General features: G+C 40.2%; 1 protein-coding gene and 1 long non-coding RNA gene across 4 annotated transcripts in view; both read right to left on the bottom strand.

Moving 5' to 3' along the window:
- Nucleotides 1–27,681, bottom strand: part of LOC308596660 — a 292,291-nt gene that overhangs the window by 111,498 nt on the left and 153,112 nt on the right. The gene's annotated exons all lie outside the window — the stretch shown is intronic.
- The window catches only part of TAFA2 (TAFA chemokine like family member 2), a 144,171-nt gene that overhangs the window by 12,888 nt on the left and 103,602 nt on the right, over nt 1–27,681 (bottom strand). For 2 of the 3 annotated variants that reach the window (XR_014012551.1, XR_014012552.1), the window contains exons 3-5: nt 14,276–14,428; nt 13,027–13,151; nt 2,775–3,012 (exon numbers count right to left, since the gene is read on the bottom strand). Coding sequence is in view for 1 of the 3 variants with exons in the window: in XM_081211881.1 (XP_081068007.1) it covers nt 13,027–13,151; nt 14,276–14,428 (278 nt within the window). In the remaining 2 variants the exon portion in view is untranslated. The remainder of the gene's footprint in view (nt 1–2,774; nt 3,013–13,026; nt 13,152–14,275; nt 14,429–27,681) is intronic. The other variant, XM_081211881.1, reaches the window with a different exon arrangement.

Genomic DNA, 27,681 nt, shown 5'->3' with positions numbered 1-27,681 from the left:
CATCCCGCTGCCCTGAAGAGGCTTCACACGCCTATCCCAGAAGCCAGATCACTCTTACTGTTCTGGCTTCTGGGATTCAGAATATTTTTTTTTCTTGTTTTCCTCCTCCAAAAACTAGGTGCGTCTTATGGTCTGGTGCGTCTTATAGAGCGAAAAATACAGTAAGTAAAACTTGATTTTGAAAGGATTGTCTTTAACGTTGTTGTTAACTACTGAATTTTCCTCTTGCCCATTCAAATTATTTAAAAACTGTAAACCAACAGCATGAGCCAATTAAAGCTCTTAAACAGCAGAGACCCCCCAAAAGATATTTTAATCTATGAATATTATTGATAACAGGTGGCAAAAGCTGTAAGGTAACCATCTCTTTCCTAAGGATCCTTAACATGGAGTTTACCTTCATCACAGCAGTCAAGCACTGGGTTGATGTTTTCATCTACTGCAACGAAAAGATCCCTTTCTAGTCTGTCACAGATGCCATCTGCATGAATGTAGTGTTGGCCTATTTGCTTTCTAATTTGCATCACGTTATACTTGCCGAAACTTAATTGCACTTGCCATTTTAATGTTCCTTACTCAGCCTGGAGAGAATCTTTTGGAGCTCTTTGCTATCCCTTTTTGCTTTAACAATCCTAAAATATTCGGTGCTATCAGCAAACATGGCACCTTACTGCTCACCTCAACTCTTGTTATGAACAAGTTAAAGGGTTGCAACCAAAGGGAAGATGTGAAAACATAAAAGGCAGAGGTGTTTTTTGGCTCAGTGTTTAGTACTGACTGGGACACACAAAGTTCCTTATAAGACATAAGTGCATTATAAACTAAAAACTGCAGGTAGAGCTTCATAACAATGTACACTGCGATGTCAGTTGTTGGGTGCCCTGTCTGCTATTACATGCTTTTCTTATTTTACTTTTATGTCTCCCTCCTCTTTCGGATTGACCAAAAGTTGGCTGTGCTCCTTGCTGTTTGTCCAAGATTTAGAACCGCTTAAACCCAAAATGTCAAAAATATACAAGAAGTAAAAGTGGGAAGATAAGTAAATCCAGTAAATATATATGCACGATCTATTGACCTGACTGTCACATATCCAATAAATTTGAAATTTGAAAACACCTGAACAAATAACAGATGAGCATGGATATAAATCTGATGAAAGACAAAATTCTAAACTTGTAGGTAAAATTGCAAGTAAGGAAGACATGGACTATTGTTTGGTAACTGTTGTTCTTTTTATCTGTAAGCCGCCTTGAGTCCCTGTCAGGGAAAATGGCCAGGTATTAAAAAATTACCGTATTTTTTGCTCTATAAGACTAACTTTTTCCCTCCTAAAAAGTAAGGGGAAATGTGTGTGAATCTTATGGAGCGAATGCAGGCTGCGCAGCTATCCTAGAAGCCAGAACAGCAAGAGGGATTGCTGCTTTCACTGCGCAGCAATCCCTCTTGCTGTTCTGCCTTCTGAGAGTCAGAATATTTTTTCCCCTTGTTTTCCTCCTCCAAAAACTAGGTGCGCCTTATGGTCTGGTGCGTCTTATAGAGTGAAAAATACGGTAATAAATAATAAGAACAACTAGGGCAATCCTGCTCAGACTGGCTGCCAATTTGATACAAAGCCAAATTTAAGGTGCACATGCTTACATATTAAACTCTGTGCAACTCTGCAAGTCTGGATATACAAAGGGACACCTGCTCCCAAATATAACTGACTGTCTGCTAACATAATTAGAGATGATTCTCCTGGTGGGGCCACCATGAGCTGAGACATAGTGTGCAGTAACCTGAGAGAAGTCCTTTACTATAGAGCTCTATGGAACTCCTCTCTAAAACAAGGCTGGCACAGATTATGATGAGCTTTCAGTACCTGTTTGTGAAAGCCTTTGCTGACTGCTAAACACCATTTTGGAATATGCTATATTGCTGGCTACAGTGGATGGAATTTTACGTTGGTCTAATGATTTAATATGTACAGTGGTACCTTGGTTCTCGAACGTAATCCGTTCCGGAACGTTTGAAAACCGAGGTGCAGCTTCCCATTGGTTGCAAGAGCTTCTTGCACTTGGCGGAAGCCGCGTCGCATGTTCGGGTTCCGAAAAATGTTCAAAAACGGAAGCATTTACTTCCGGGTTTTCAGCCTTTGAGAACCGAAATGTACAACAATGGGGGCGTTCAGGAACCAAGGTACCACTGTTAAAGCCTAAACCTGAAAAATAATCAAGTTACAAAAGTTACATTTCTTATTTCAATCTATCACATAACACTGTAATTGCAGCATTTACCATAATACACTTTTAAAAAACCATGTTTTTGCTTTGGCTTTTATCCTTATAGGCCTGGATAATCCTGGGAGATTAAGAACATCATGCTTTCAATATTATTGGGATTTAAATATTCGAATATGTTGTGCTATGTTTTTTGTACATTTAGGGTGGTAATCCTGTGTTTAGGTGCCTGCAATACAGGTTTATTACAGAACACAGATGAAAACAAGGCTTCACTAGGGGATAACCTAAAGCTCTACAAAAGCCACACTTGTTTGACCAGACACATGAGGACACAAATACACAAAGGATCTGGCTACTGTAGTCAATAACGAATCTACAATGCTATTTTTAAAGTTATTGTCCGTACAAACAGCCACATAATACTTTGCAAAAAAAAAATATGTTTAATTTTTCTAATGGTAATGTTGTGATTAAATGGTGCTCTGTGAGTTTGAGAAACAGTACAATACATTAAATACCACTACAACTATGAAAACCTGTATTTGTACACACCTGCTGCTCTGTGAGTAACAAAGCAAGGCTGGAACATCTTTCGGGAGAGGTTTTGACTCTTTACTCCTCAACGAACCTTCTGGCCCTTCCTGAGAATCCGACCAATAGTAGGATTCATGACAACTATTGCCCCAAACGTGGAGCCAGAATATTGTGTGTGTGTGTATGTGGAATAAACAAAAATTGTCACCAGGCACAGCAGAAATCTCCTTGTTCTTGAAGGGTTTTACACGTTTGCCTAAGAAACAAACACATGTCAGGCAGTAGAATGAGTTGTATGAGACAAAAACTGGGATTAGTGGCAAAGCATTTTGCTTTTAAGGAAAAGATAAAGTGTCTTTAAATGCTGTAGAAAAATATAGCTTCTTTCTTACAGAATAAAAGAGAAATGTTCCAAGTTAATGAAATATATTGTCAATATAATTATCCTAAGGCAGATCAACATTCTTTAAATTGAAGTAAATCAAGGAAGTAATTTATTAAATTGTAGTAATTCTGACCAACGAACAAATGTAAGTTTGTTTGAAGACAACGTTTATTTAAAAGAGGGGGAAAGGCCACATGAATGTTACTTTTTCTGCAAGGACAGAGGACTCAGGATTCAACCCAGCAAGCGTTAGTCGTGGATAAGTCCCAGTGAAAGCAATGGAATATATTTCTGAAAATTTATATCCTGTCCTTTCACTGTGCACACAATGTTCAGGGTGGCTTACAACTATATTAAAATCAAATGAAAACCCCCAATACAACAATAATAAGTACAGACAGAAGCAGCTGATAAAACAGTAAAAAAAATTAAACTGGAAAGTTAAATAACTGCCTAAATAAATGGATCTGAGCAGTAACCCTATACTTACCTGGGAGTATTACCCATTGAGCTCAGTGAGTGATACCCAATTGTGGCTGCCCACCAGCTGCTAGCAGAACAGATTTTCACAGCTGTAATAGGACTTCTCTTTCCTCTCTTCTCCCCTTGCACCCCCAATATCTGCTCTGCAGATGTGGGGAGCATACAGGGGCAGGAAGGAAGAGGAAATCCCACTCTGGATGAAAAGAAATACACTTGTGCGATGTTGGATGCAACTGAATGAGAACTACTTAAGGGTCGACATGGGCACTGTCAGTTACAATTAGCTGTTGGTGGAATGTAATGTAACTGCACTGATGACATTACCTGCAATCACTACATTGTTTGCAATTAAATTAGTATATAACAAAAAAAAGCTTAATTAAATTTTAGTATCATGCCCCATCCCCCACTATTCACCTTCATACAGAAATCTATAAGGACTCAGATCAGGGTGGCCCCAAGACACTTTGCTGCCCGGAGACAAGATAGCACCTCATCTGTTCCATGCACATTAGTTACTGGTTGCAGGAGAGCATCTCCCTGCCCCTACCTGAGGGCTGTAGGGTAGCAGAGGAAGCATCTGCTGCCTCACTTTGTTTAAGGGTCATCCCCGTCTCTGACACGCTCCCATATTTCATGTACATTTGGGCTGCTTTGTTTGGTTCCATTGAGGGGCCCAATCTGCATTATTGTGGACACAGGATGTCAGGGAACTGCCATCGGCTGAGGGGCAAGAGGGGGGAGGGCAGCTGGATTACAGAGAGCCTCCAAAGATCGTGGGAAGCAGCACTTCCTTAGCAGAGGAAGGAAGGCACGCCTCTAGTGGGGAAGAGCTGCAGGGCTTGGAGGATGCAAGGCGGTGCCAGGACACCTTGCCTGAGCAAAGCGGGGAGGAGAGAGGTCCCCCTTTACCCAAGCCTTCCTTGCACAGTAGGCTTTCGAGCATAGAGGGGAGGCGTCAGCTAGGGGTCAAGAAACTACTCTGCTGGGGAAAGTTTAAGGACCGCCCACTCTCAGATTCTGCTAGTGATTGAGCAAGACATGGAATAGAGGCGTTCTGCATTGTAAATGTTTTTGCACCAATAATAAAGCCTTTGAAAAGACCAGTGAGGGATCTTGCCTGATTGCTCTCAAGCAACCACACCGATAGGCATAACACATAATTTCAGGTGTCTTTTATGCTTTAGCATACCGAAAAGGAAAGTCTGCATTTACTTCTAAGTAGCTGAAACTAACCTGTAAATAATGGCTAGAAATATCAATGGAGTTAAGCAAGAATCTACCCCCCTTCTCTCTCGCACGCACAACAAAACGAAACTTCTGCCTCTGTGACACACCTCTTGCTTTGTCTCTTAATGCAACACCTGCAATTCACGACCACAGGATAAATGCTTCAAAAACAGAATGGCTGAGATCCAGTGTGCAAGCGCTACAACCACAGCTGGGATTTTCCAATTGTCCAAAATGGAAGGGACTCTGCTCACAATACCTGGCCTTCGTGAACTAACGAAGGGGCCCATCTGCGCATATAGCTTTCCAGATTGTGGCCGCTATGTGCACAGATATCTTTCAGATGAACTCCAGATAGAGTAACAGTCCTTATAAGAAAATGTTAGAAATATCTGATGCCATTGTTTATTATGTAAATTTGGGCGTGACTAAAAAAAACAACCTCAAAAGAACTAATGTCAGTCCACAATAAACCAGATTAGGCTCCAGATTCCCCATTTCTCCCCCCATTTTTGAAAAAAATGTTTTGATACTATACTACACTGAAATATTTAAGAGTTATTTTGGTTGCCCTTGAACCTTCCTGCCACACTTGCCACCCTCTCTTCCCACATCTCCACACGCTTTGAGAACCACTGACCTAGAGACAGCAGTCGAGATTTCTACACTCTTTAAAATGGGACCATTACACTTTTAGGAAGCAACATGTGGGACATAATGGCAGACATCACTGTAGGAAAACACCATAGGAGAAATCTCCTCAGACTCCCAATCCTTCCATGCTAAAATGGTGAAATAGTTCACTTGCAAAAAAAATAAAGATATGTGTAAGGAGATGTATGACTATATTTCCATTTAATTATCTGCTATAGAAATATTTGCCTTTGCCTTCCAGGAAAACATTATGATGTTTAGGTTCATTAGATGCTAATACCAGACTTCATAATGGAAGGCTGGATGAATTTGTGCTTAATGAAAATGCCCTTTCTGAAATGAACTGAAGTATAATTTTTACTGTGTGGGTTATTAGTTACCAAAAGTGTAACTGTGATGTAGGAAGACACTAATTTTCACAAAGGGTTCTATGTACTATACAGTGATTTCCCAAGGAATAGTGCTGAAGAGCCATCAATATGATATTTGAGAATATTGCCAAGGTGCATTCAAAACTGGTACGTGTTCCATAGCCTTGAATGAAGCATTCCATGTTGCTGTTTCACTTACTACTGTCAGCCTTTTCCATTCTCTTATCATCTTGCAAGCGCATAGTTCTGGTAAAATAACAGATGAAAACCAAATTGCTGAAGGGAAACTCATATGTTTTAATCAGAATCGGTGCATATCCCTAGCCTACCAGGAAGAAATATGTATGCCTTGCATTTTGAATTAGATTTGACTTGAAGTGTACTATAATGTTAAATAATCGGACATTAAAAACCTGCCATGGTGTGCAGGAGTATAAACAAGTAGCTCTACAACTTTAATCACAAGCCCGCTTTCTTGCCCTCTGATCATTCCCAGGCCTGTGATTAATTCTTGTTTTATGTAAGTGCTTTGGAGAAATAATTGGGCCTTATCTAGGTCTTGTAGAGCCATTCACATGCTTTAGTGCTAAATAAATAGCACTCAGTGGCCCTAACTCACAGATGTAAGTAGGAAAGATTGTGACAGATCACAAGCATGCTATATAGAGCAGATAAATCGTGAAAGGATAAGGGCCATGAAGCAATGCGGAGAGCCAGAACACCTGGAAGCTGTTTTGCTCTTTGGGTTGGTTGTAAGGATTCAGGTGCAAATCGGTTTTTGTGGCCTATGCCTTCAATTTTTTGGGTATTCCGTTAAAGGAATCTGGCGGTTGTGTGTTCTGTCCGATGCCTGCTTGGCGGGAAGCCATAGCACGACCCTCGGTGACATCGGGGGGGGGGAGCCTATAGTTGGATTAGCATCAACAGGCTCCACCTACTGGTGAATAAACCCACTTGTTTTAGAGATCCAATGCCTAAGCCAATACCTTTTCACTGCTGTAATCAATAAAGTTGTGGCCTTTCCATGCCCATTAACCTAATATCATGTGTCCTTGTGCATTCATTTCACATTCGTGGGGGTCGGGTCGCAAGCAGGATTTGAGCTATGAACAACAGAAGTAATTAGATCGTAGTATTGTGATTATGATTTGATAAGATAGAAGATAGGGTGTAGCAGAAGGGGAGAAACAACAACTGCACGAAAAAAGGAGTGGGAAGTCAAAAAAAGAAAGAAAATTTTGTATTTTGACTGTGTATGTTAAAAATGTTAAAATTTAACAAAATATAATTGGGGGAAAACAAAAATGAATGAAAGGCTGGTCCTACACTGAAAGGCGAAAACATTTCTAAACTGTCCTATTTACGAAACTCATGATACATCAATATTAGGACTAATGAAAATGTCACAATTCTGGACTGACCACTGGGGGAAATGAAACATTCTTCATATTGGGGTTTATATTAAACCTAGTTATTGTGAGTAATATCTTCCTGAGCGTTTATTTCTACAGATCAGCAGATGTTGATGCATAAGTGATGACAAAGAATTGCATTTTTTAAAAAAATAATGAAGGAAAGGACAGCTATCAGACAAGCTTTCCATGCATATTTTTCTTTGAAATATGCTGACCTTAAAAAGCAAGTAAGTAGAAGCCCTGGTAAAAATCAATCATTCATACACATGTATATGTACAGTGATTAGTTATGTTTTAAATGAGTGCTTAAGGTAGCACTGGATAATGAAATGTTGCTTAATGTATTAGGTTTTTTTGTAATTTGAAAATTAAATTTGTTTTTTAAAGCATGAGATTTGGATGAATCAAGTTTTTCCTAACCCATTCGTGTTCTAGCGAGCTGCTTGTTCAAGTGGCATGGCAGACTTTCAGGAAGGCTGAGGCCGGCCAAGAAACTAGATCCCCTTGCGGATTAGGCAGGAATCCTGCCTGCTCAACCATAGAACTACTCTGGCAGATTGAACAGCTATTCATTCCAGAAAGCTCCTATAGCCTTATTATGGCTCCAGCTCCAGCTAGCAACTCTAAACTGGCTGTACTGCACTCCCACATTCGACAGTTTTTTGTCCTGCCCCCAGACCTACCACTTGTGCAACAGAATATTATCTACAAATTGCTGCTACAGATTCTGACTACCTCCAAATCCCTGTTCGTCTTGCACATGCTTTGTCTCTGTTTGAATCTTTGGCTTTAATATAATTTTGTTTCCACCCCTAGTTGCATCTGACTCTTGAGCATCTTTAGGAGGAAAAAAAAAAAAAAAAAAACGGAATGGGGAAAAATCATTGTATCAGCAAAATCCTATCATGTCTGCTTGGAATTAAGTCCCATTGACGTCAATACAGTACACTAGTGGCCAAAATTGTGGAAAACTTTTGGGGAAAGTGAATTTCCGAGGTTTGATGGCTCATAACACCTGATTGGCTCTCTAAAAACACTCATGCTCATTGGCTACATTCAAATGAAGGAAATCTACTGCATATCAACCTAAGCAAGTTGTGCTTCCTTTTTCTGGTTATTTGGCTATAACTTTTTATAGAATACAAATAATTGAACAAACTTTGTTGCATTACATTCTTCATCAAATTTTATTTCCACTGATATATAATGTCATGACATTATATATCAATTACTCCATAAAGAAGTGGTGCTATGAGCCACCAAACCTCGGAAACACACTTTTTCCAAAAGGTTTCCACAATTTTGGCCACTAGTGTAAATAAATGTATTGAGGTCAACCCCCAATAAATGCACATGAAACTGCAGTCTTAAACAACATTCTACAAATAAAACCTTTAGTAATCTTCAACTTACTCTTACCGGTGTGTTCTGCCTTGAAGTTAAGAACTACTATTCCAGATTAAGTGAGCTGAGAATTGCACCCTGAATGTGAGAAATATTTCATTGCTCTTCTAGTGTGCTGATCACAGTTGGGCTGCAGGATCTATCAGGAACACTGCAATGAACACCCTGCATACTAGAGTTCTAGATAAATGATTCACTGTGATAAATCTTATCTTAATCAGAACTACAGACCTATTTTTTTGAGAAGAAGTTGAGAAAGCAAGCAGTTGCAAAGGGAAGGAGACAAGAGAACTGTATTTCTGGCATTTTTTACTGGCACAAACAGCAGTTCTACTCTGTCCACCTCCCATCCTTCTTTGCAGCTGCCTAAAGACACAGGTGGCACTGTGGGTAAAACCTCAGCGCCTAGGGCTTGCCGATCGCATGGTCGGCGGTTCGAATCCCCGCGGCGGGGTGAGCTCCCATCCTTCGGTCCCAGCTCCTGCCCACCTAGCAGTTCGAAAGCACCCCTAAGTGCAAGTAGATAAATAGGTACCGCTTTATAGCGGGAAGGTAAACGGTGTTTCCGTGTGCTGCGCTGGTGCCGGCTCGCCAGGGCAGCTTCGTCACGTTGGCCACGTGACCCGGAAGTGTCTCCGGACAGCGCTGGCCCCCGGCCTCTTAAGTAAGATGGGTGCACAACCCTAGAGTCAGACACGACTGGCCCGTACGGGCAGGGGTACCTTTACCTTTACCTTAAAGTGCACATACATCTGTTGTAATTCAGAGGAGGACAAGATCATCATCTGACATAGCTGTTTCATTGACACTAATATCAGCCTTGGTTTCAAGATAAATTCCACTCCTAAGTCCAGGGACTCATTTTCAACCCTTCTGTATTTATTGTTCCTCCTTATCCATCCTTATTTTTTTCTGCTCAGTGGGCAGTCAACTAAACAGAAGCAGTCCTAGCAGAACAAATCAGCATCGTGAGGGCTATAGAAACAACTGTCAGCACCTGATGAATACATTAATCTTACCAATTATTTTCATCTCTGTAATGGTCTTTTTAAAGATGTATCAGTTCAGAACCATTTTGACAAACAGTTCCAAAAGGTTCCCTTTTGGACACAGGTGCACAGAGCTCTACTTTCATTGTCCAATCTCCAGCTATTGGAGAAAGGCCAGGTATCGCATCAAATCTCCTGGCTCTTTCTGTTGGCTGAATATCAATATCCAAAAGGTTTTAGGATACGTGAGACGGGGCAGAAGAATGATAAGTAACATCCTTTAGCGTGTGAAAAGTGCTTGGGTATTTCCCTCCCTGGGCTACAGTAACTTTTGAAATAATTTGGTAGTATGGTATCTAAAGCTTCTTGTCTGGAAATGTATAAGGTATTATGAACTCCATGGTCCTCACAATATATAAGTAGGCATCTTGCATTGGTTCCGTTCATTAAACGAATCTTGTATGGAACTAACCATTAGATGCAGTATGTAGAAATGAACGTACAGATTTAGGCACTGAGCAATGTGTCTCTGTTCCGCCATCTTGGGATTTTCCCACAGAAGAAAAACCATCACTCAGGGTAGAGTGCTCACTTACATATAGGCATTCTTAGGATGATCCCTGGCATTTTCAGGTAAAGAACCTCATCTTTGACTGTCTTGGAAACCTGCTGTGAATCAGGACAGAAACTACGGGACAACTGATCTAAGAAATATAAAGGCCTCTCCATGAAACAAATGTATGAAACCTACACATGTATGAAAATGTATGAAACCCACATATAGATTGTCATGTGCACTGGTTTAACATGCATATACATGCACCATAAAATAACAGCCTGCATGACATCTCCTCAGCCTATGCTGATATGTTTCCTATTTACAAAAGGGAAAAACCCCACCCTAATTAGTTGAGGAGGATCAACTAATTGTGATTATGACTTGCTGATTTCCCCTGGCTCTAGCTTATACACTTATACAGTCTCAATGGTAAAGGGGTATTATGAACGTTGTTTCCCAAGACAATGCTACAGTCAAGTGAGAAATCAAGTGCTTGCAGTGGTTGGCCTTACTAGATGATTCTGATATGTAAATTCTTCCTTAGCAAGTTGTGCCAAAATTCAAAGTTGACTGAGTTCAATAGAACGTATTCCCTAGATGTGTGCAGAAGACTAGAATAACTAGAAAACTAGTACTAGAAAACTAGGAAATCGTCCAAGATCTACAAAATGGAACAATGTGGAATGCTCCCACTCACTGTTTCTGTCACTCAGCTGTACCCTTCTATACCATACTCGATTCCGTTCCCCCTCCAGAGTTTTCCATTCCCTCCTTCCAACTGCCAATCAGCGTTCCATGGACACTGAGCGTTCTTAGTCCTTACCAGGCTAGGATCCTCCAATTGACCCAACTTGTGAGTGGGGTTTCCCTACATATATATTTTTTGTACTTTTGTAAACCTTGTGGCCAAGAGCAAATAAGCATTTTGGGGAGTTATCACTGCATTCAGAGAATGAGACCTCCTTGCTGCTTAGCACTTTTGAAACATCTGACATGCTTTCCAAAGTGCGATATTGGTTTGTAAGTGCCGCTGTGGTTTCAGTTTCATATAACAGAGGCAACCATTTACAGTGCATTGTTAAGTTTAACTGTACTTTGTTACCTGGCCCGTGAGTTGTCACTTTTTAAATTGGTAGCACATCCCCATGTCCAAACAGAAGCACTGGAATGATTAACAAGTAAATGCTCTTGTAAACTGCTGTCGGGGAGGTGTTCTAAAGCAGCTGCTTAGAAAGCACAGGACCCAACTTTTTAGATAGGGGCCAGCCTTTAACTGCAACGGGGTGTTCTTCATTTTTCTTTAACTATTTACTGTACGTCTGTTTTCCTGCTTCTCTTGCTTGACCACTGTCTTTGCCTCCAGCTTTCCCTTATCTCTGGCCACTGTCAATGCCATCTTTCTGACTTGCCCCTTCTTCTCCCTCTCATTAAAAAAATAGCTAAAAATAAGGACACAAATAAAATGGGGCTAGTAGACATGGTGGAGTGCATCTTATGTTGGCCAGCAACTTAATTCTGGGTGCTGCCTGTCGTATGAAAACCAGATGCGCAAGATGTATTAGCTGTAGTAAAATCTGAGCAATGCTTTCAAATGCCACAGCACAGGAATGTCTTTCGGAGAGGCTGGGGCGCCTTTGATCTAGTCCTTTCTATTTCTTTTGATAAGTCTTTCACAGAAGCAGATCTGCATTTAAATCAGTCTAAATGTCCATTGCCTTTGAATACTGCTATTTTGTCGCACAACACCAAAACATCTGTGAAACAAAACAGACTCTAATCAAAAGGATTAAGGCACTATTCTTGTACTACAGTATTGATTCTTTATGCACATCCCTATTAAATTCTTTCAGATTTGAAGCATGAGATCAACAAGATCTTAAAATATATTTATGAACTTTAGCTCTTTGGGGACTATGGAACCAAGGACAAACAGGTCCTTTGACTAGAGTTATTCTTATGTTATACATGAATATCTATGGATTATCTTCTTCTTACAAGCCAAAACAGGTTATTCATATTTGATATATTGCTGACTCTTAGTGCAGTTTCCAAATCACTTGTTCTGGGTTTGAATTAGGATTTCTGAAGATTGTGGGTGAAGTTATTTTAAAAATCTAGAGGATCTATATGTTTTATATGCTATTTATTGCGGAAGAAGTCTTGAATAGATTTGCAATTGATAAATTAATTGAATAGAGACAAAGGAATTTCTATCATAAGCTGTTCTAGTCATACATACATGAAAGGCATGGTTTACTTCTTCCACCCCCCCACAGTTTAATTTGAACTGACGTGGCAGGGGAGATGAGAAACAGGAATCTCTTGAAAAAACTTTTTCTAAAAAAAGTTAGTGATATGGATTAATCTGTGGAAATTGAGCTGATATTAAAACAGAATGCCTTTTAGGATTTGCAGAGTTCTGGGCTTAATTTCAGACAGGTAACATAAGAACTGTAAGAAGTGAGAGCAGGGGTGTTGAAGTTGCCCATCAAAAGTTGACAACTGGACAGCTGACTGAGCAGGTGGACAAGTCTCACCTGGTCTTCCCAAATATGGTGCTCGTATTTAAATTCATCATTAATTCTAAATGCATATATATCAGGCGCAGCCAAAATGGTGCCTGCCATAAGCTATTAAGACTACAGCTCCCATCATTCCTGACCCTGAGACATACTGACTTGGATTGAGTTGAAGTCAGGTTACAGATGCATTTTATATGCAGATCTCTGCCCTCCTTACTGGTAATGCAACAGCTGCCAGACAGGTGTCAATGTACTTACCCTTGTTGTTTTCACTTTATTGCCGGAAGAACAACTCCATCCTTTTCGATCTGGAAGAACTTTGCATTCTTCCCCTTCAAGACATGGCTGCATGTGGCACCACCATTTTTGTTCCACTATTGAAGCTAGAGAAGAAGAAGAAGAAGAAGAAGAAGAAGAAGAAGAAGAAGAAGAAGAAGAAGAAGAAGAAGAAGAAGAAGAAGAAGACGAAAGGCATGCTGTTGTTTTTTATATATTGGTGCTATTTTTAACTTATTCCATGGAAATATTGTCAGGGCAATATTAGCCAAGTCATAAATGTCAACTATGATCTGCATTGTTTTAACAATAAATAAATATCTGCATAACGAAATCAAAATGAAAATTGCATATATGTGAATTTGAACAGCAATCAGAATGACATTAACCAACAACGGGGCAGAAAACTGACCCGGTATTATGAAATGTTTGGCTTATTTTCAACATGCCTCTCTTTGGAATGGCTTAAAAGCCTCTCACATCTATTTAAATGTCTTTCAGAATTCGCATTTCTCAGGTTCATTGAGCTGCTCTCATGTTAAAAGATTCATTATATTCTATGTTTTCGGCCTATATTTCTTAACACTTGAACATTCAGGTCTAATGTGTCTGGAATAAATGTATTCTCAAAAGATGATATAGTTACTGTTTCTGTGATAGCTGACATCGCAGCACCACGAAAACACAAGCTTTTTGCAGAGCAGGCAAAGGAACATGGACCATCTAAAAATCTCTCTACTGAATGTAAAGAAAGCATTTATTTATTTGTGCTGCTCTCATGTTAAAATGACTTCCTTAAAAAAAAGAGAGAGAGCTGGCATCACTCTTTGCCTTGATTTTTCTTCTTTGTGCAAAAATAATATAAAGGAAATGTGAAACAGCAGCTCATGGAGCAAATACGCTGATGTAGCTTTAGCAGCAGATATTAAAATGAGCGAACTTGATACAGCCGTATGGGCGCTCGGAGTTTTACATCAAGTTGTGTTTCCCTAGAGGTTTCATTTCACAGCCAGGCTTGGTAATTCACTTTCAAATCTCCAGCTATTGTTCACCTTGGGTATATATATATATATATATATATATATATATATATATATATACACCTCCAAAGAACTCTCAATATCCTCCTTATCACTATAAATATTGGCAGGATTAAATGAAAGGCAATCGCTTAAAGAACTCGGCAGAGCATGACTCGAGAGGGAAGAACAAACCACAGAATGTGCCGCACCATCAACGCAAGAAGGAGCTGCTCGTGTGGTACCTGCTACCTGCCCGGGGAAGCAGGAGCACTTGACGGTCTGCGATCTTTCTTCTATCTTGTTCTTATTACAACATCGGTGGAGAGCCACCACTTCACAAGTTCCAGTTTTAACATGATGAGCTGTGGAAACAAGATGTTGACAGCGGTAATGACATTCATTTATTTACTTTGCACAATTTCTTTAAAAGCAGAAACGCATCAACTTAAGAGGCCGTCTGCACTGTAGGTGTCGTCGGAAAGGTCTTCTGTGCTAAGGGAAGGACTTATCTTGCTTCCTAGGCTGAGATACCTTATAATTCCTTATTGCTCAGAACACAACAGCTATTTGGGGGAAGGAACATTGTATGTTTGGCCTCATGTGGCTGGCTGCAGGCAGCGAAGACAATATGATCAGAAGAACAGCATTCAGAGAATAGTGTTACCTGCAGAAGGAAGTTGGCAGTATGGAGTGCTCCTGCTTAGGGTTCTAGACAGCCAGCCATGCCCTTTTCCAAGCAACTCCATTCCAACCCCCAACCCCCCCAAAAGACACTCAGCATTCTGTGTCCATTCGTCAGTCTTCATTCGATTGAGGTGTGTGTGTGTGTGTGTGTGTGTGTGTGTGTGTGTGGTGGGTAGGGTTTCCCTTAGGGCAGAGCTTTCCAAACTATGTGTTGTGACACGTTAGTGTGCCAGCTGCAGTGTGTAGGTGTGTCACGTGAACACTCCTCGCATTCCTCCTAGGGGTGCAAAGGGGTTAATTTAACCTCCGGTTTGCTAGTAAAACTGAATTACTGTGTCACAAAATGATGCATGTCCAAAAAGTATGTCACCAACTCGAAAAGTTTGGAAAGCTCTGCCTTAGGGTTCCCCCCCACCTTACAGATTTCTTGTACTTTGTAACATTTGGGGTTCCCCCAGGCATACTGATACCATCTTATTATTGGTGGCCCCGTCTTAGCTGAAAATTTCAGCTCTAATGCAGATGAATGTACTGCAAACATATTTCCTGATAGTGTAAGAACTGGAGTTATTTCAAGAAGTACCACAGAAAACATTTCATTCTGGAAAATGTCGGCACATGTGTTTTTCAAAGGGGGGAGGGGATAAGTGTGTCAGCCGGTAAAGAAACATTTAATTTCTTAAAATATAATTTAAAATATAACCCAGCTTTCCAAATGCATTTTGCTCAAGGCAACTAACAATACACAAAATAACATATAACGGACAACAAAAAGGATGAGATTAAAAACAGCAGGCCGCAAAAACTAAAAGCTGTAAACCAAAACAGAATAAAGGCAGTGAGAAGTCAACCAAGCAACCCCAAAGCTTTCTGAAACAGAAAGTTCATCATCATCATCATCAGGTACAAGGAACGGTTCGAAAACCAAGGTGCGGAAGCAGCGCCAGATGTTCGGCTTCCAAAGAACATTCTTAAACCGGATCACTCACTTCCGGGTTTGTGAAGTTTGGGAACCGATTTGTTCGACAACTAAGCAGTTCGAATACCAAGGTACCACTGTAATAAGACAGGCCTCCCTGGGCAGTCTAATCACACTACGCAATAAGGCTCTCTGGTGCAGTCCCACCAATCCTGTTACTTTTACATGTTTACCATCTTTCATGTGAAAATTTATCATCTGTGTTTCTTCCTCACTCAACTGACCACGTATTTTGGGAAATGAGAGGGGAGGCATTGCAAATTCTTCACATGCCAATAAGCTTCTTGCTGGAGAGATGTAAAACCTCTGTTTGCTATCCATCGATTAAAAAAAAAAATGTTTTCTCCCAATAACAGTTTTGAAATATTTTGTTGCAGATGATGCTTTGCTAGGCCAAGTATTATTTTGTTCTGTATTAGACTTATGGGATGCACGCTCAATATGATGAACAATGCCGAGAGTGGAAAATCAAACATATTCAGACAGTATCAATATTGTCTCTAGTTCAAGGTGAATGTTAATGACACGTAATACCATGATATACCAACTGAAAGGAATTGGTAGCTTACAGGAAAAAGCTTCCAGTTCAGGGATCCAGTATTTCTGCAAAACAAACAAACTAACAGATGCTAACTTCTCTTTTAAACAATATAAGGAAGCAGGACAGCCAGTTTCTTGGGAAGTGTGATGGATGCAGAATATTCAGGATGGAATATCATTATGGAAGGACCTGAAAACAACATTATTTATTCCAATAGACTGGCAGAGTTTAGGACTTGGCCCCTAAGTGCTTAGAAAGACTTGGACAGCCCCAGAACTTGAATTTGAAGTCCAGCTAACAACATTTCTAAAATAGAATATACTAACATTTTGTTTCCGCAACACGGACTTGACATATAATGTCTTGTCAGTTACATTTTGATTAACATGCTCATGATAAATTAACTTTATTGAGTAATCAAGACCTGAAAATAGAGGCACAGTCCTTTTTGTGGAAGACATGGGTTGATGGTGGGATTTATACATTAGATCAGTTAATAGGATCAGATGGAGAATTTTTGCCATTTGCAGTTTTGCAGTTTAGGTACCACTTATCCACTACTGCTGAATGCTAGCGTCTTCAACTAGAGCAGTTTTAGAGTCTATTTTTGGACTGTTAGCTTTGAGTGCCTCAGCATCTCCTGTGCTGCTGGAGGAAATAAATGGATATTCGCAGAAAACTAAACCCATTAATAGCTGTTTATAAATGTTTATTGGAATGCTGTAAATTGAATGTTCAGGAACTTAGAGGTGAATGGAAACAGAGAGTTAGAGTGTTCCATTTATCTCCATCAATGGAAAGTTCCTTTAGCATCCATATGCAGGGTTTCTTTAAATTTAAAAATGAGATTGACCCAACAAAAGCGGATGTTTAGAGCAGTGTTTCCCAACCTTGGGCCTCCAGCTGTTTTCGAACTACAATTCCCATCATCCCTGACCACTGGTCTTGCTAGCTGAGGATTATGGGAGTTGTAGTCCAAAAACAGCTTGAGGCCCAAGGTTGGGAAATGGCTGGTTTAGAGTATACTATACTTCATGGCACCTCAACAAGAAGGTATTGTTTGATTCACAAAGATGTTGGTAATGTAATGTTGAAAATGCCTATTCCAGAACATATGAAGAGCCTGCTGGATCAGGCCAATGACCCATCTAGTCCAGCATCCTGTTCTCTCACACACCCCAGCCAAAGTAGGCACATGCCTGATAGTAATATTCTACTGCCAAAAGCACACACCTAACAGCATCCTTAAGGTGCCCCAGATACACACACACACACACCCTTGCATGGATGTCCATGCACTCTTAAACTATATACCTGTGGTGGGGACAAACAGATGGGCAACTTAAGTGGATCCTGAGAGCCCTTATGTGTCAGGATGCTGTCAGCAGCTCCCAGCTGGTTGCCCAGAAAAGTATAAAGACAAGGAAAGGTTTCTTACTGTCCTTTTTTTAATTCAGTGTTTACAGAGAGAGACTATAGAACCCAGCCTCTTGGGTAATGGCGTTGTCCTAAGTGAATTCCACCCCCCTTCTCTCCCACTTCCTTATTTGTCATTTTAATCATCTCTGCGGGTGCTGCTACATGCCCTCTGTCTTGGAGCTCTTTGCTCTCCGACTTTCAAGGCTCGCCAGGTTCTGGGGGTGGGGTCTGGAAAGCTTTCCAATGACACTGTGTCTATCAGCAGTCGCCTCGCTTCCTCCTCCTCTCCTATTATTTCCCAACTTTCCCCCTCATTTGCCCATGAGCTGTGACCTCCTGCAAACCACTGTTGTGAATCTATACTGTCTTCCTCTTGCTCCTCCCTGAAAGGGTCAGGTTGTGGAGGCAGTCTCCACCATTCCTCCTCTGCCCAGTCCCTGACATTATGGTGGCAAAAAGATTTATATTGCAAGGTGTTAAGTTGTGGGTGAACATATCAGACGACACAGCGATTCTCCAAACAGCTCTTGTTTATTCACAGGTCAGAGCAGAACAGAACTGAAGGGTTCAGCCAGCCTGCTTATATAGAGCTCCAGTACAACGTAACTGTAACAACTTTCTGTAACTATCCAATCATTGAACATCACTTTCGATCCCTTATTTGCATATGTGGACCTGAGTAAAACTATCTACAGTATCCCCTGCTGGCCCAGGGTGAGAACTTCAGTACATAACACAAGGCTTTATGATCTCACTGACCTTTCTTCATTTGAACTTTCGTCTAGACACCAATTTGGACCATTAATTTAAAACAGGATTGATGGAATATTCTTATTGATAATGTCAGCCTGCTATTGATTCTTGTTTAAATGATGATGACGACAACAACCACAAGTTTTTCTTCTCCCGCACCACTCTGCCCCATTACACTTGCTAATAAAAAACTGAAGGACAACCTCCATACAGAACATGGGCTTTCAAATGGACTTTGGTGGTCATGAACTGAGCTGCGGACGGATGGAGTGCTTTGGAGCTTTCAATGGATTAGCATTTGCCACAAAAAGGCAACCCTGTTGTATAAGCTGTGTGGTTAATAATTACCACAAAAACTGTGCTGCAGAAAACTCAGGCAAATTGCAACTCTTATTCTTCTGGAAGGCAGAATTACAATAAGGTAGAACGAAACTTAACTCTTGAGACTGAAAGGAATAGTCAAGGATACTGGCCTTCATATTTCAGTTACTAACAAGCAGGTCTCCTTAATCTCAGCCTTGTTTTATGCGTAGATCATGCAGTGCTTTCTATTGCTATGGCTGGTCATTAATTTATCACTTTTAGAAAACTGTGTGATGACCACAAGTTGCTGGCTTTTGGGGAGAGGCTGTGAATCAGAGAAAGATCGATAGCTCAATAGACACAACATGATTGGTAGAGCAAAGGTTCTATGTTCAGTTCCCCACATCCCCACTTAAAAAGATTATGGGCTGTGGGGCTGGAAACACCTCTAGCTCAGCCTTACAGAGCAACGGCCTGTCAAAGTACTGGAGTAGACAGACTAAACGTATAAGGAAACTTCATGTATTCATAGGTACAAATAGAAACAAATGCAGCCATCAAGTTGGATGCTCATTCATGTGCACTAACTCACAAGCCTGGAAATTTATGTTGTCAAACAATAAATCTCAGCAAACAGGACAGCAAAGAATTAGCAGAAATGTAAATTTTGGTCCCTTTCTACTCTTATAGTACAACTCTATATTCAGACGCTTATTCCCTGGTAAGCATGTAAACCTCAGTGAGCTTTGGCCCTACTTCCCCTTCTCTCTGAAATTCTTATTTACATTCTGGGTTGTCTCACTGATTCTTAAGACTTCGTTTGCTTCCACACAATTCTATTTAATAGTTTTTACACAGCTCAACTGGCTCCCTAGAGATGCCACATTCCACCTTCTAAGCAGAAATCAAGCACCACCTATATGCACCAACGGGCACCTGAAATGCAAGCTATTTAATATATTTAGTTTGTTGTAAAACACTTTGAAAACAAATTAGTGCTGAAACAAAAACTTTAAAGGCTGCAGATTTCTCATTCTTTAGCCATTAGTGAGAATGAATGGGACGTCTTTAGGTTTTCATGCCAACGTAATCAAATTAAACAGAATGGTCAATTAAATTTATGAATGCATTTCAAAGGATGATGGTGCGGAAGTGCATTTCAATAGATTAGATTAGATCAGTGAATAATCTAAACAACAGATTAGACCAGTGAATAACCAGCTTTCCCAATAAAGTGCAAAACAGAAATGTAACTTTCATTCGATTTTTAATGAAGACAAACAACAACTTTCCATATAAGAAATGCCTACATTTCAATGCAATAAAATTCAATAAAGTTCAAAAGTTTGCTTAGTTTGATACTGCATTAAGTAGTATCCAAGGAGAAATTAGGGAAGAGGGGCATTTCTTCTCACAAACAAAAAAATATTGTATATTCTAAATGTCCTGGACTTCAAAAGATAAACTGATAGGATGAAAAGAAACCTATTAAGTCACTAATGCACAGGCCACTATCTTATGTGTGGACCCAACAGCATCTTGCACAAACCAGAAAGCATTTCAACTCACTCAAGAAAGTGAAGGGGTTCTGTGACTTTTGCCTATTTCACCTTCCTGCTTCAAACTCCTTTGCTGTTCTGGAAAGTTCACAAACAGAACTGGGGGAGGAACATCAGGTTAAGCGGGAAGCTAAGAAAGCCATGTTCCAGGGATCCATCTCTTCTCATGGAAGTTAGGAACCATGCATTCATGGAAAATATGGGCCTATTAGATATATTTCTCTCCACCCTGCACTCCAGATAATTCCCTATTATTAATTTAGCTCAAACCACAACCCAAGTTCTGCAACTCTTCTCACTGTTTTAACAATCATTAGCTGACAATAATTAAATAACGATTCGTATTAGTCATCCAAAGTATCTAAAATCCCAAACAGAGAAGTAATGAAACCACTTAGAAGCCATTTTGGCATGGAAGGGGTATATAAAATAAAATAAAATAATAATAAGTTCTATGGATTTTGGAGAACCCATACACAATTGTTAACAATGATATCCATACAAGCTTAAGGTTACACTATGATGACAGTAATTTCCACACCGATTAATTATAAGGCAGGTGTCTGTCTCTATCTGCCTTAATATGGCTTCCCATCAGTTCACTATTACACACACTTTAAAATAAAAATGCCGACATTTTATGGACTGTACAATAATAATAAAAAAACTAGTGTGACTAAAATGTTTTTTCAACTCACAGCCCGAATCAGCATGTTATTATTTCGTAACCAGATTGTGGCAGGTTGGTTTTCCCCAAAAACACAATGAATGTTTGCTTAGTTCATACTGATTGACACGGAAAGCAAATGTAGGCTATCTTTCCTCTACACTTCAGCAATTTCGATGTGTCACTTCTGTCTCAATGTGTCACTCCAAAAAGCAAGACCATGCAGTTTTTTATAGCCTTGCTGCATAATCTTTAAATGTTTGCGGTTGTTCTAGTCACTCACCATGGTTCTGGTGGACTACAAAATCCAGTGGACATAGGTACTCCAGATAAAAAATTGAAATAAGTTTTCTTTGGTAAATGTAAAAAAAAAGAAGAAGTCAAATACATGTATTTATTTTACAATATATGCTACTGCTGCATCTCTCTCTCTCTCTCTCTCTCTCTCTCTCTCTCTCTCTCTCTCTCTCTCTCTCTCTCGTAAGCCACTCTGGGAATTTCATTGATCACTGAAGATTGAGGCTTACATTTTAGGAACAAATATATTCTGGGCTTATCCACACTTCATCTAAGCATGGGTCCAAGAGGTTTTTCTTTCATCCTGCCACTTCCCCTGGGAATGGGCTACAACCAATTCTCTTTAAAGCAAAGTACCAACCAATTACCCTGGATTCTAGAACTAGCGCGTTGGCTTCTACGTGTTATGGGCATGTTACAAGCAGGGGGTCAGCCAAAATTTGTGCTTGCCATTGACTTTGCACCTGGGAAGCAGCAGGGTTCCTGCTCAGCTTTGGAGGCAATTGCAGGGACAAGATGCCATTTTCATCCTTTGACCCCTCTCACATCCAGATTTAAGCTATAGAGTGAAGGGACACTCACCGTGGCAACGGTAATGAGTTAATTTTTGGCATCCTGATCCCCACCCCAAAAAATGTAGGGTAATGGGATCATCCATGAGCAAACTCTGAAGTTCTGTCAAAATGACTGGATGCACTTCATCATTTTGTTCTTCAAATGTGGTTTGTTGTGCTCCTTCTTCTGAAGCTTTCTTACCATTTCTGGTGTGGTTGTGGCTAATGTTGCCTTGCCAGCTTCAAGACTTGGTTGTACTGGCAAAACTGCAGTTAATGTGTGCAGAGGTGTGCCCCCATCTGAGAACAAAACTGAACATTTAAAAAGTGGGTTTGGAATATATTTGGGGCAGGGGGAGCAATCAATGCCAGTTGAGGAATGGGAACGAGGCCTTAGAGCTTATGGATCTTGTACAGAAGCCACTTCAAATAGTCTCCAGCATTCCAGGCTTTTGTGCCTACCCCATTATGCATGAAAAATAGATGTAAAATGTGAGCAGTCTACCATATGGATTTCTACGACTGAGTGGAGAAAATCCAACAACACAGCAAGCAGCTTCTAGGGGTCACTTCAAATGGTACAGTAAATCTTCATGTGATAACTCTGATTCATGCAGCAAGATGTTGTACAATGCTTCCATGGAACAGCTACCTCAATAAGTATATTTCACATATAAAGACAGCTTCCATTTCTCATAGATAGATGATAGACAGATGATAGATAGATAGATAGATAGATAGATAGATAGATAGATAGATAGATAGATAGATAGATAGATGATAGATAGATAGATAGATAGATAGATATAGATATACAAGATTCAGCACATTTTAAAAGAAATTTATTAACTGTGGGAAATTACTTTTATTTTGTTAATTGCTTGGCAGAAAAGGCAACTTACAGATTAAAAGAAAAACTATTATCATAAATTGTTTTACATAGATGCTTTTCAAAGCTTCACCAACCTTTTTTTGTCATTCTATTAGCATTGAGGGAAGAAAAGACAGCGGTCACCATCTTCTCTTCATCCCAATATCACTAAAATAATGCTACATTATGATGAATCAGAGGCATCGTGCAGGGATATGGCAGTCCACAAGGCTGCTGATCATAGCTCCATCACTGCTTCTGATACTAGAGCAACTAACTTTAAAAACCCTGAAAATGCCACCCCACTTTTGCAGCTTGCAAGCAAGGCTGCATAACTAGGAAGGCATTTTTGGCTAAGTGCTGCAACAATAAATAGGCAACAATACCACATAACGGTAACATGGGGGGTTGCTTTTGTGCTATATGAATTTTCACAGCATTGCTCCAACAGGGTTAGAAGTGTGGCAATGGGAAGATTTAGCAAATATGCATATTTCTAACTGCAGGCACCCAACGCCTCTACAAATACCGCCTGGTATATTAATGGAAAGCAGTTTTAGAAGCCCCAAAGTGGGTCTTGGTATGTGTTAAACTCGAAGATGTTGAGGCTGGAAGAGCTGCCTCTGCAACACAATTAGCCTACTTAGTCCAGGTGGCTGGAGGATGGCAAAGAGAGTTCTTATGACAACACACTGCAGAAAAAAGTGCCTTTTCAACCTTTAGAAGAAGAAAAACAACCAGCTAATGAATAGTTTGCCATGGTGATGTTGCCAAACCTGCTGCACTGTGCCAGGAATAAATCTCATTCATCATCTTCGCTGCCAACCACCAGTTACTGCCATCTGCACACAAAGACTTTTGCCCCCTTGGCAAAAAATCAAGGATAACTGTATTGTAATTGCATTCTCAGGAAGAAAGCTCCCTAACGGTCAACAGAAAAGATTGAGATATCCAATGTGCACCAAAGATATGCAGAACTTGACTTTGTGGTCAGTTATCTCAGTTAAGTGGTAAGGAGGGAAATGCACTGGATTAATAGAAATAGCTGGCTCAGATTCATCTGGGCACCCAAACTTTAGGAAAAAATCAATCAACCAGACGGAGCACTTCATGTAGAATCTTTTGGACCAGCATTTTCAGCCATCTGATTTTATCCATTTTGGCTTAGCAAAGATAATTTCATTCATGCACACTTTCAGTATTGGTCAGTAAATGTTGCTGGCAGAATCCTGTCACTTCTCCTTTTAAGGGTTATGGCTACCTTTCATGGTGGAGGTTACAAATCATAATTTGCTGGGCAGTATAAATAATGTGAGCCCTGGGAATCCAAAAATAGCATCAACGTTTATAGCAAATGTGGATGTCTCTTCCAAAACGCATTTGTCAAAATACTTAATTTTCAAATCTCCTTTAGTATGAATATCTTAATTTTTTGCCTCACCTAGAAACCTTAAAATGGATTTGTTTCACTTATGAATTTCGACTAATAGTCTCAAAAGCAACATATAATTATAAAACAACCAACCTACATACATGAGAAAATCAAAACATTACATTTTAAAAAAACACATAAATAAAACAAGGACAAGTAGCAGCAATAATCAGTAGTCAATAAATACTAAAACAAAAAACAAAAAAGGTATTGTATTAGAAGAGAATAATTTGACCACTTTGGTGAGTAATAAAGGTATCGCTGCAATGAAAATAATACAGGTACCTCACAAATCTGCCAATGAAAGGTGCTCCAAAGATGGGGAATCATTCTGCGAGAAGAAACATACACTCACACATTTAAAATCAACGGAATTCATATGGCGCTGACTTCCCAAACCTAGTGAATTGTAGGCCAAAACATTGGAAGGGCAGTGTCAGGGACTGGACAGAGGAGGAAAGATGGAGACTGCCTCCCTCTCCTGAACCTTCCAGAGAAGAGGAAGATGGTATAGATTTATAAGCAGTGGTTTGCGGAAGGTCACGGCCAGAGGTAGATGGGGGGCAAAGTTGGGAAATGATGGGAAAGAGGAGGGGAAAGCAGAGCTGGAGCAGCTGGCTGACACATTATCACTAGACAGCATTCCAGACCTCCCTTCTCTAAGAACCTGGCAAGCATTGAAAGTAGGAGAGCAAAGGGCTCGGAGGCAAGTGGCTCTAAGTGGCCACCGTAAGGTGGGTGCTGATGATGATGTTGAGGAGAGAAGGGGTGTAGATTACTTGGAGCAACGCCATTGCTCCAAGAGGTTGCATTTCTAAGCCTCTCTCTGTGAATATTGAATAAAAGATATTGTTAAGAGCTTTCCTTGTCTATCTATTCCTGGCAGCCTACCATGGGCAGGGGGCGGAGATTGGATTCCCTGATGCCTGATAGGCAGTAGGTTGGGGAAGGCTGCTACAGGGTGTGGGGTGGGAGCCCATAATCCAGTTCTAGAACATCTCTGCTTTCCATGAAAAAGGTCCCAAGTTTAATCCCATACATCTCCAGGTAGGGTTGGCAGAAACTGTGCAAAGCCACAGCCAGGCAGTGTGGACATTTGTGAGTTAGGTGGACCAATAGTCTGATTCCGTTTCAAATGAAATGTAAATGGTGAAAGTTGCAAATCTCACCTTGAGACATAAAAGTAATGCTTACCACATACAATGTTCATTGTTTTCTCTCTCTCTCTTGATGGGCCATGTGCCCATCAAAGTCTGAGCTCAGCAAGAAGAAGCCACCTTCAGGTTTGAAGGAGTATTGAAAATAAACTGGCAGAAATAGTTTGTATTTTCATTAGTACTCCAGCAGACAGGCGGTGGCTTTATGGGACAAACCACATTATTTTATTGGCAGTATGGATCATGTTTTATGTGTTGTTGTTTTCAATTGCCTAAATGTAAACAGCAAATATCATCGAATACAAATACAACAGAAGTATATCATTCTGGATCATCGCTCAGCTTTGTATTACAAAAAACTAATACCTACACTGAACTGAGGCACATTTCAAGTAAAAACATGAGAGACAAGCCTATTGGAAATTAGAAATGCTTGATGCAGTCCTCATATGGAGGACTGTACCACCTCAGTTTACATGGTAATTTTTGAGCATTAAGCAGGAACACTTTCTAACATCAGCCTGTGTCAAAATTCAGTTAACACAGTCCTTGCATGAAAAATATAACACCACAATTAAATTTGTTGGAATCATCCACGGGGCTGTATAGGCCAAACAGAGAATCACATCAGATTAACATCAGGCACTAAACCATCATAAACATGTTGCATATGCTCATATTAACCACTCTTTCAATATTGATCAGAAAATTAAATTTAAAGCGAAATATAACACTTCTCATCCATGTTTACAACCAAGTCCTGTCCAGAGGCTATTAGAGCGAACTAGGCTTCAATGGGCTCCGTGTCATAGGAACATAATGGCAACAGCTCAGTAGCAAATGATAGTGCAGATAAGCTGAATTTAATCTGGGCGAAGACTTCCTCAAAGTTCTAGAGACATGTGAACATGAAGCCCACTTCCTGCATATTTGCATATCTGCACCCTCTTCGAAAAAACAAAAAAAGTAGTGAAAGGCAGCATGAGCCCTTAGACTTAAGTACAAATAAATATTCTTTCCCTCCGCTAGCTGTTCCTTCTAAAGGAGTGCAATCTGATCCAGAACAGGTTGCCACAGAAAACACCTATCAACAGTGCCTCCATTTTGTTTATTGGCCCTTATTGGCCCTTTGCTGCCTCCAGGCACTTATCCAATACTTGCAGACACGCTTGATTGAGATGAAATGTAACATTTCAAATGACCGAGATGAAATGTAACATTTCCATGTTTCTTATTGTTCTTTTTGTTTTTGCTTTGTTTAAATATTTTTTGTAGGATGCACACCGAGTAATAGCTACTGGGATCTAAGAAATTTAATTATTAGTAAATAAACTCCATTCGCCTCTTACTTGTGGTTTCAGATCGAGTTTAAGTTGCTCTGTTATATGTGTACAACTGCATGATTTGTCTGGTCATCTCTTTCACTCCTGTAATCTTTAAAAGTATGGATGCCCTCTTCTGGTCCATACCATTTCACTTAAAGTAGCTGCAACTGCATTTTTGGAAATGATGTAAAGCAAGTGTGGTCAGGGCTCATCCATTCTTTTACCGCTGAGTTGGAACACAAGTCTATCTGCAGAAAATCCCATTGACATTTGTTCTGATTCAGTGGTAAACAGCACATTTTCCTGGGGGAAACGGTGAGACAAAAGACCTCTTAAACCTGTGCTTGGAAAGCACAGGAAAATTAGAAGTGTTTATAAGCCCTCCATTAAACTAGAATAACCCTCCCTCTCCATATTTAAATACACCTCCTACAAAGTATAAACAACCCCCTTATAAATACTGCACTCATTTTTAATATTTTACTTTTCAGCTGTTTCTGCATAATTTCAGACATTTCAGAAGACTTGCCTAACTCAACGGAGTTTTGAAAAAGCTTCGTAGGCTATCCTACACCTCAGCTTGCTCACTGGGGGGAAAAGTCTTAATTTTTAAAGTTCAACTTCATTCAGCAGGCCTCGGGCAAAGCTGTTTGATGAGCATAGTCAGGGGAATAGCTCTACTCAGACCTTCGGGGGGGGGAAGGGGGCTAACAAGACACACCACTAGTCTTGTGAAATCCTCTCTTTTAAAGCGATCTCCCTTGGTATCACCTTCCCTCCGTATTATCGATCCCATATAAATACTGAGTCTCTTAAGTCATAGGCCTGATGAATCAATAGCATACCTAAATAAAGTCAAAGAACTAAAGTGGCCTGAGCAGGGAGACAGGTTATGGTTGCACACACACACACACACACACACACACACACACACACACACACACCGTATATGCTTGCAGAAGGCACCAAACAGCCTCCTGCTATCATGGGTTTTGTTTGTGGATAGGTTCTATCCTAACCCCAAGAGCTCTGTTTTAAAAGGTTCCTAAAACTCGACTGAAAATATGGAACTTC

This window comes from Podarcis bocagei (genome assembly GCF_964188305.1).
Source record: "Podarcis bocagei genome assembly, chromosome: 10".
Taxonomy (NCBI): domain Eukaryota; kingdom Metazoa; phylum Chordata; class Lepidosauria; order Squamata; family Lacertidae; genus Podarcis; species Podarcis bocagei.
This window is presented reverse-complemented; position numbering and strand designations above follow the sequence as displayed.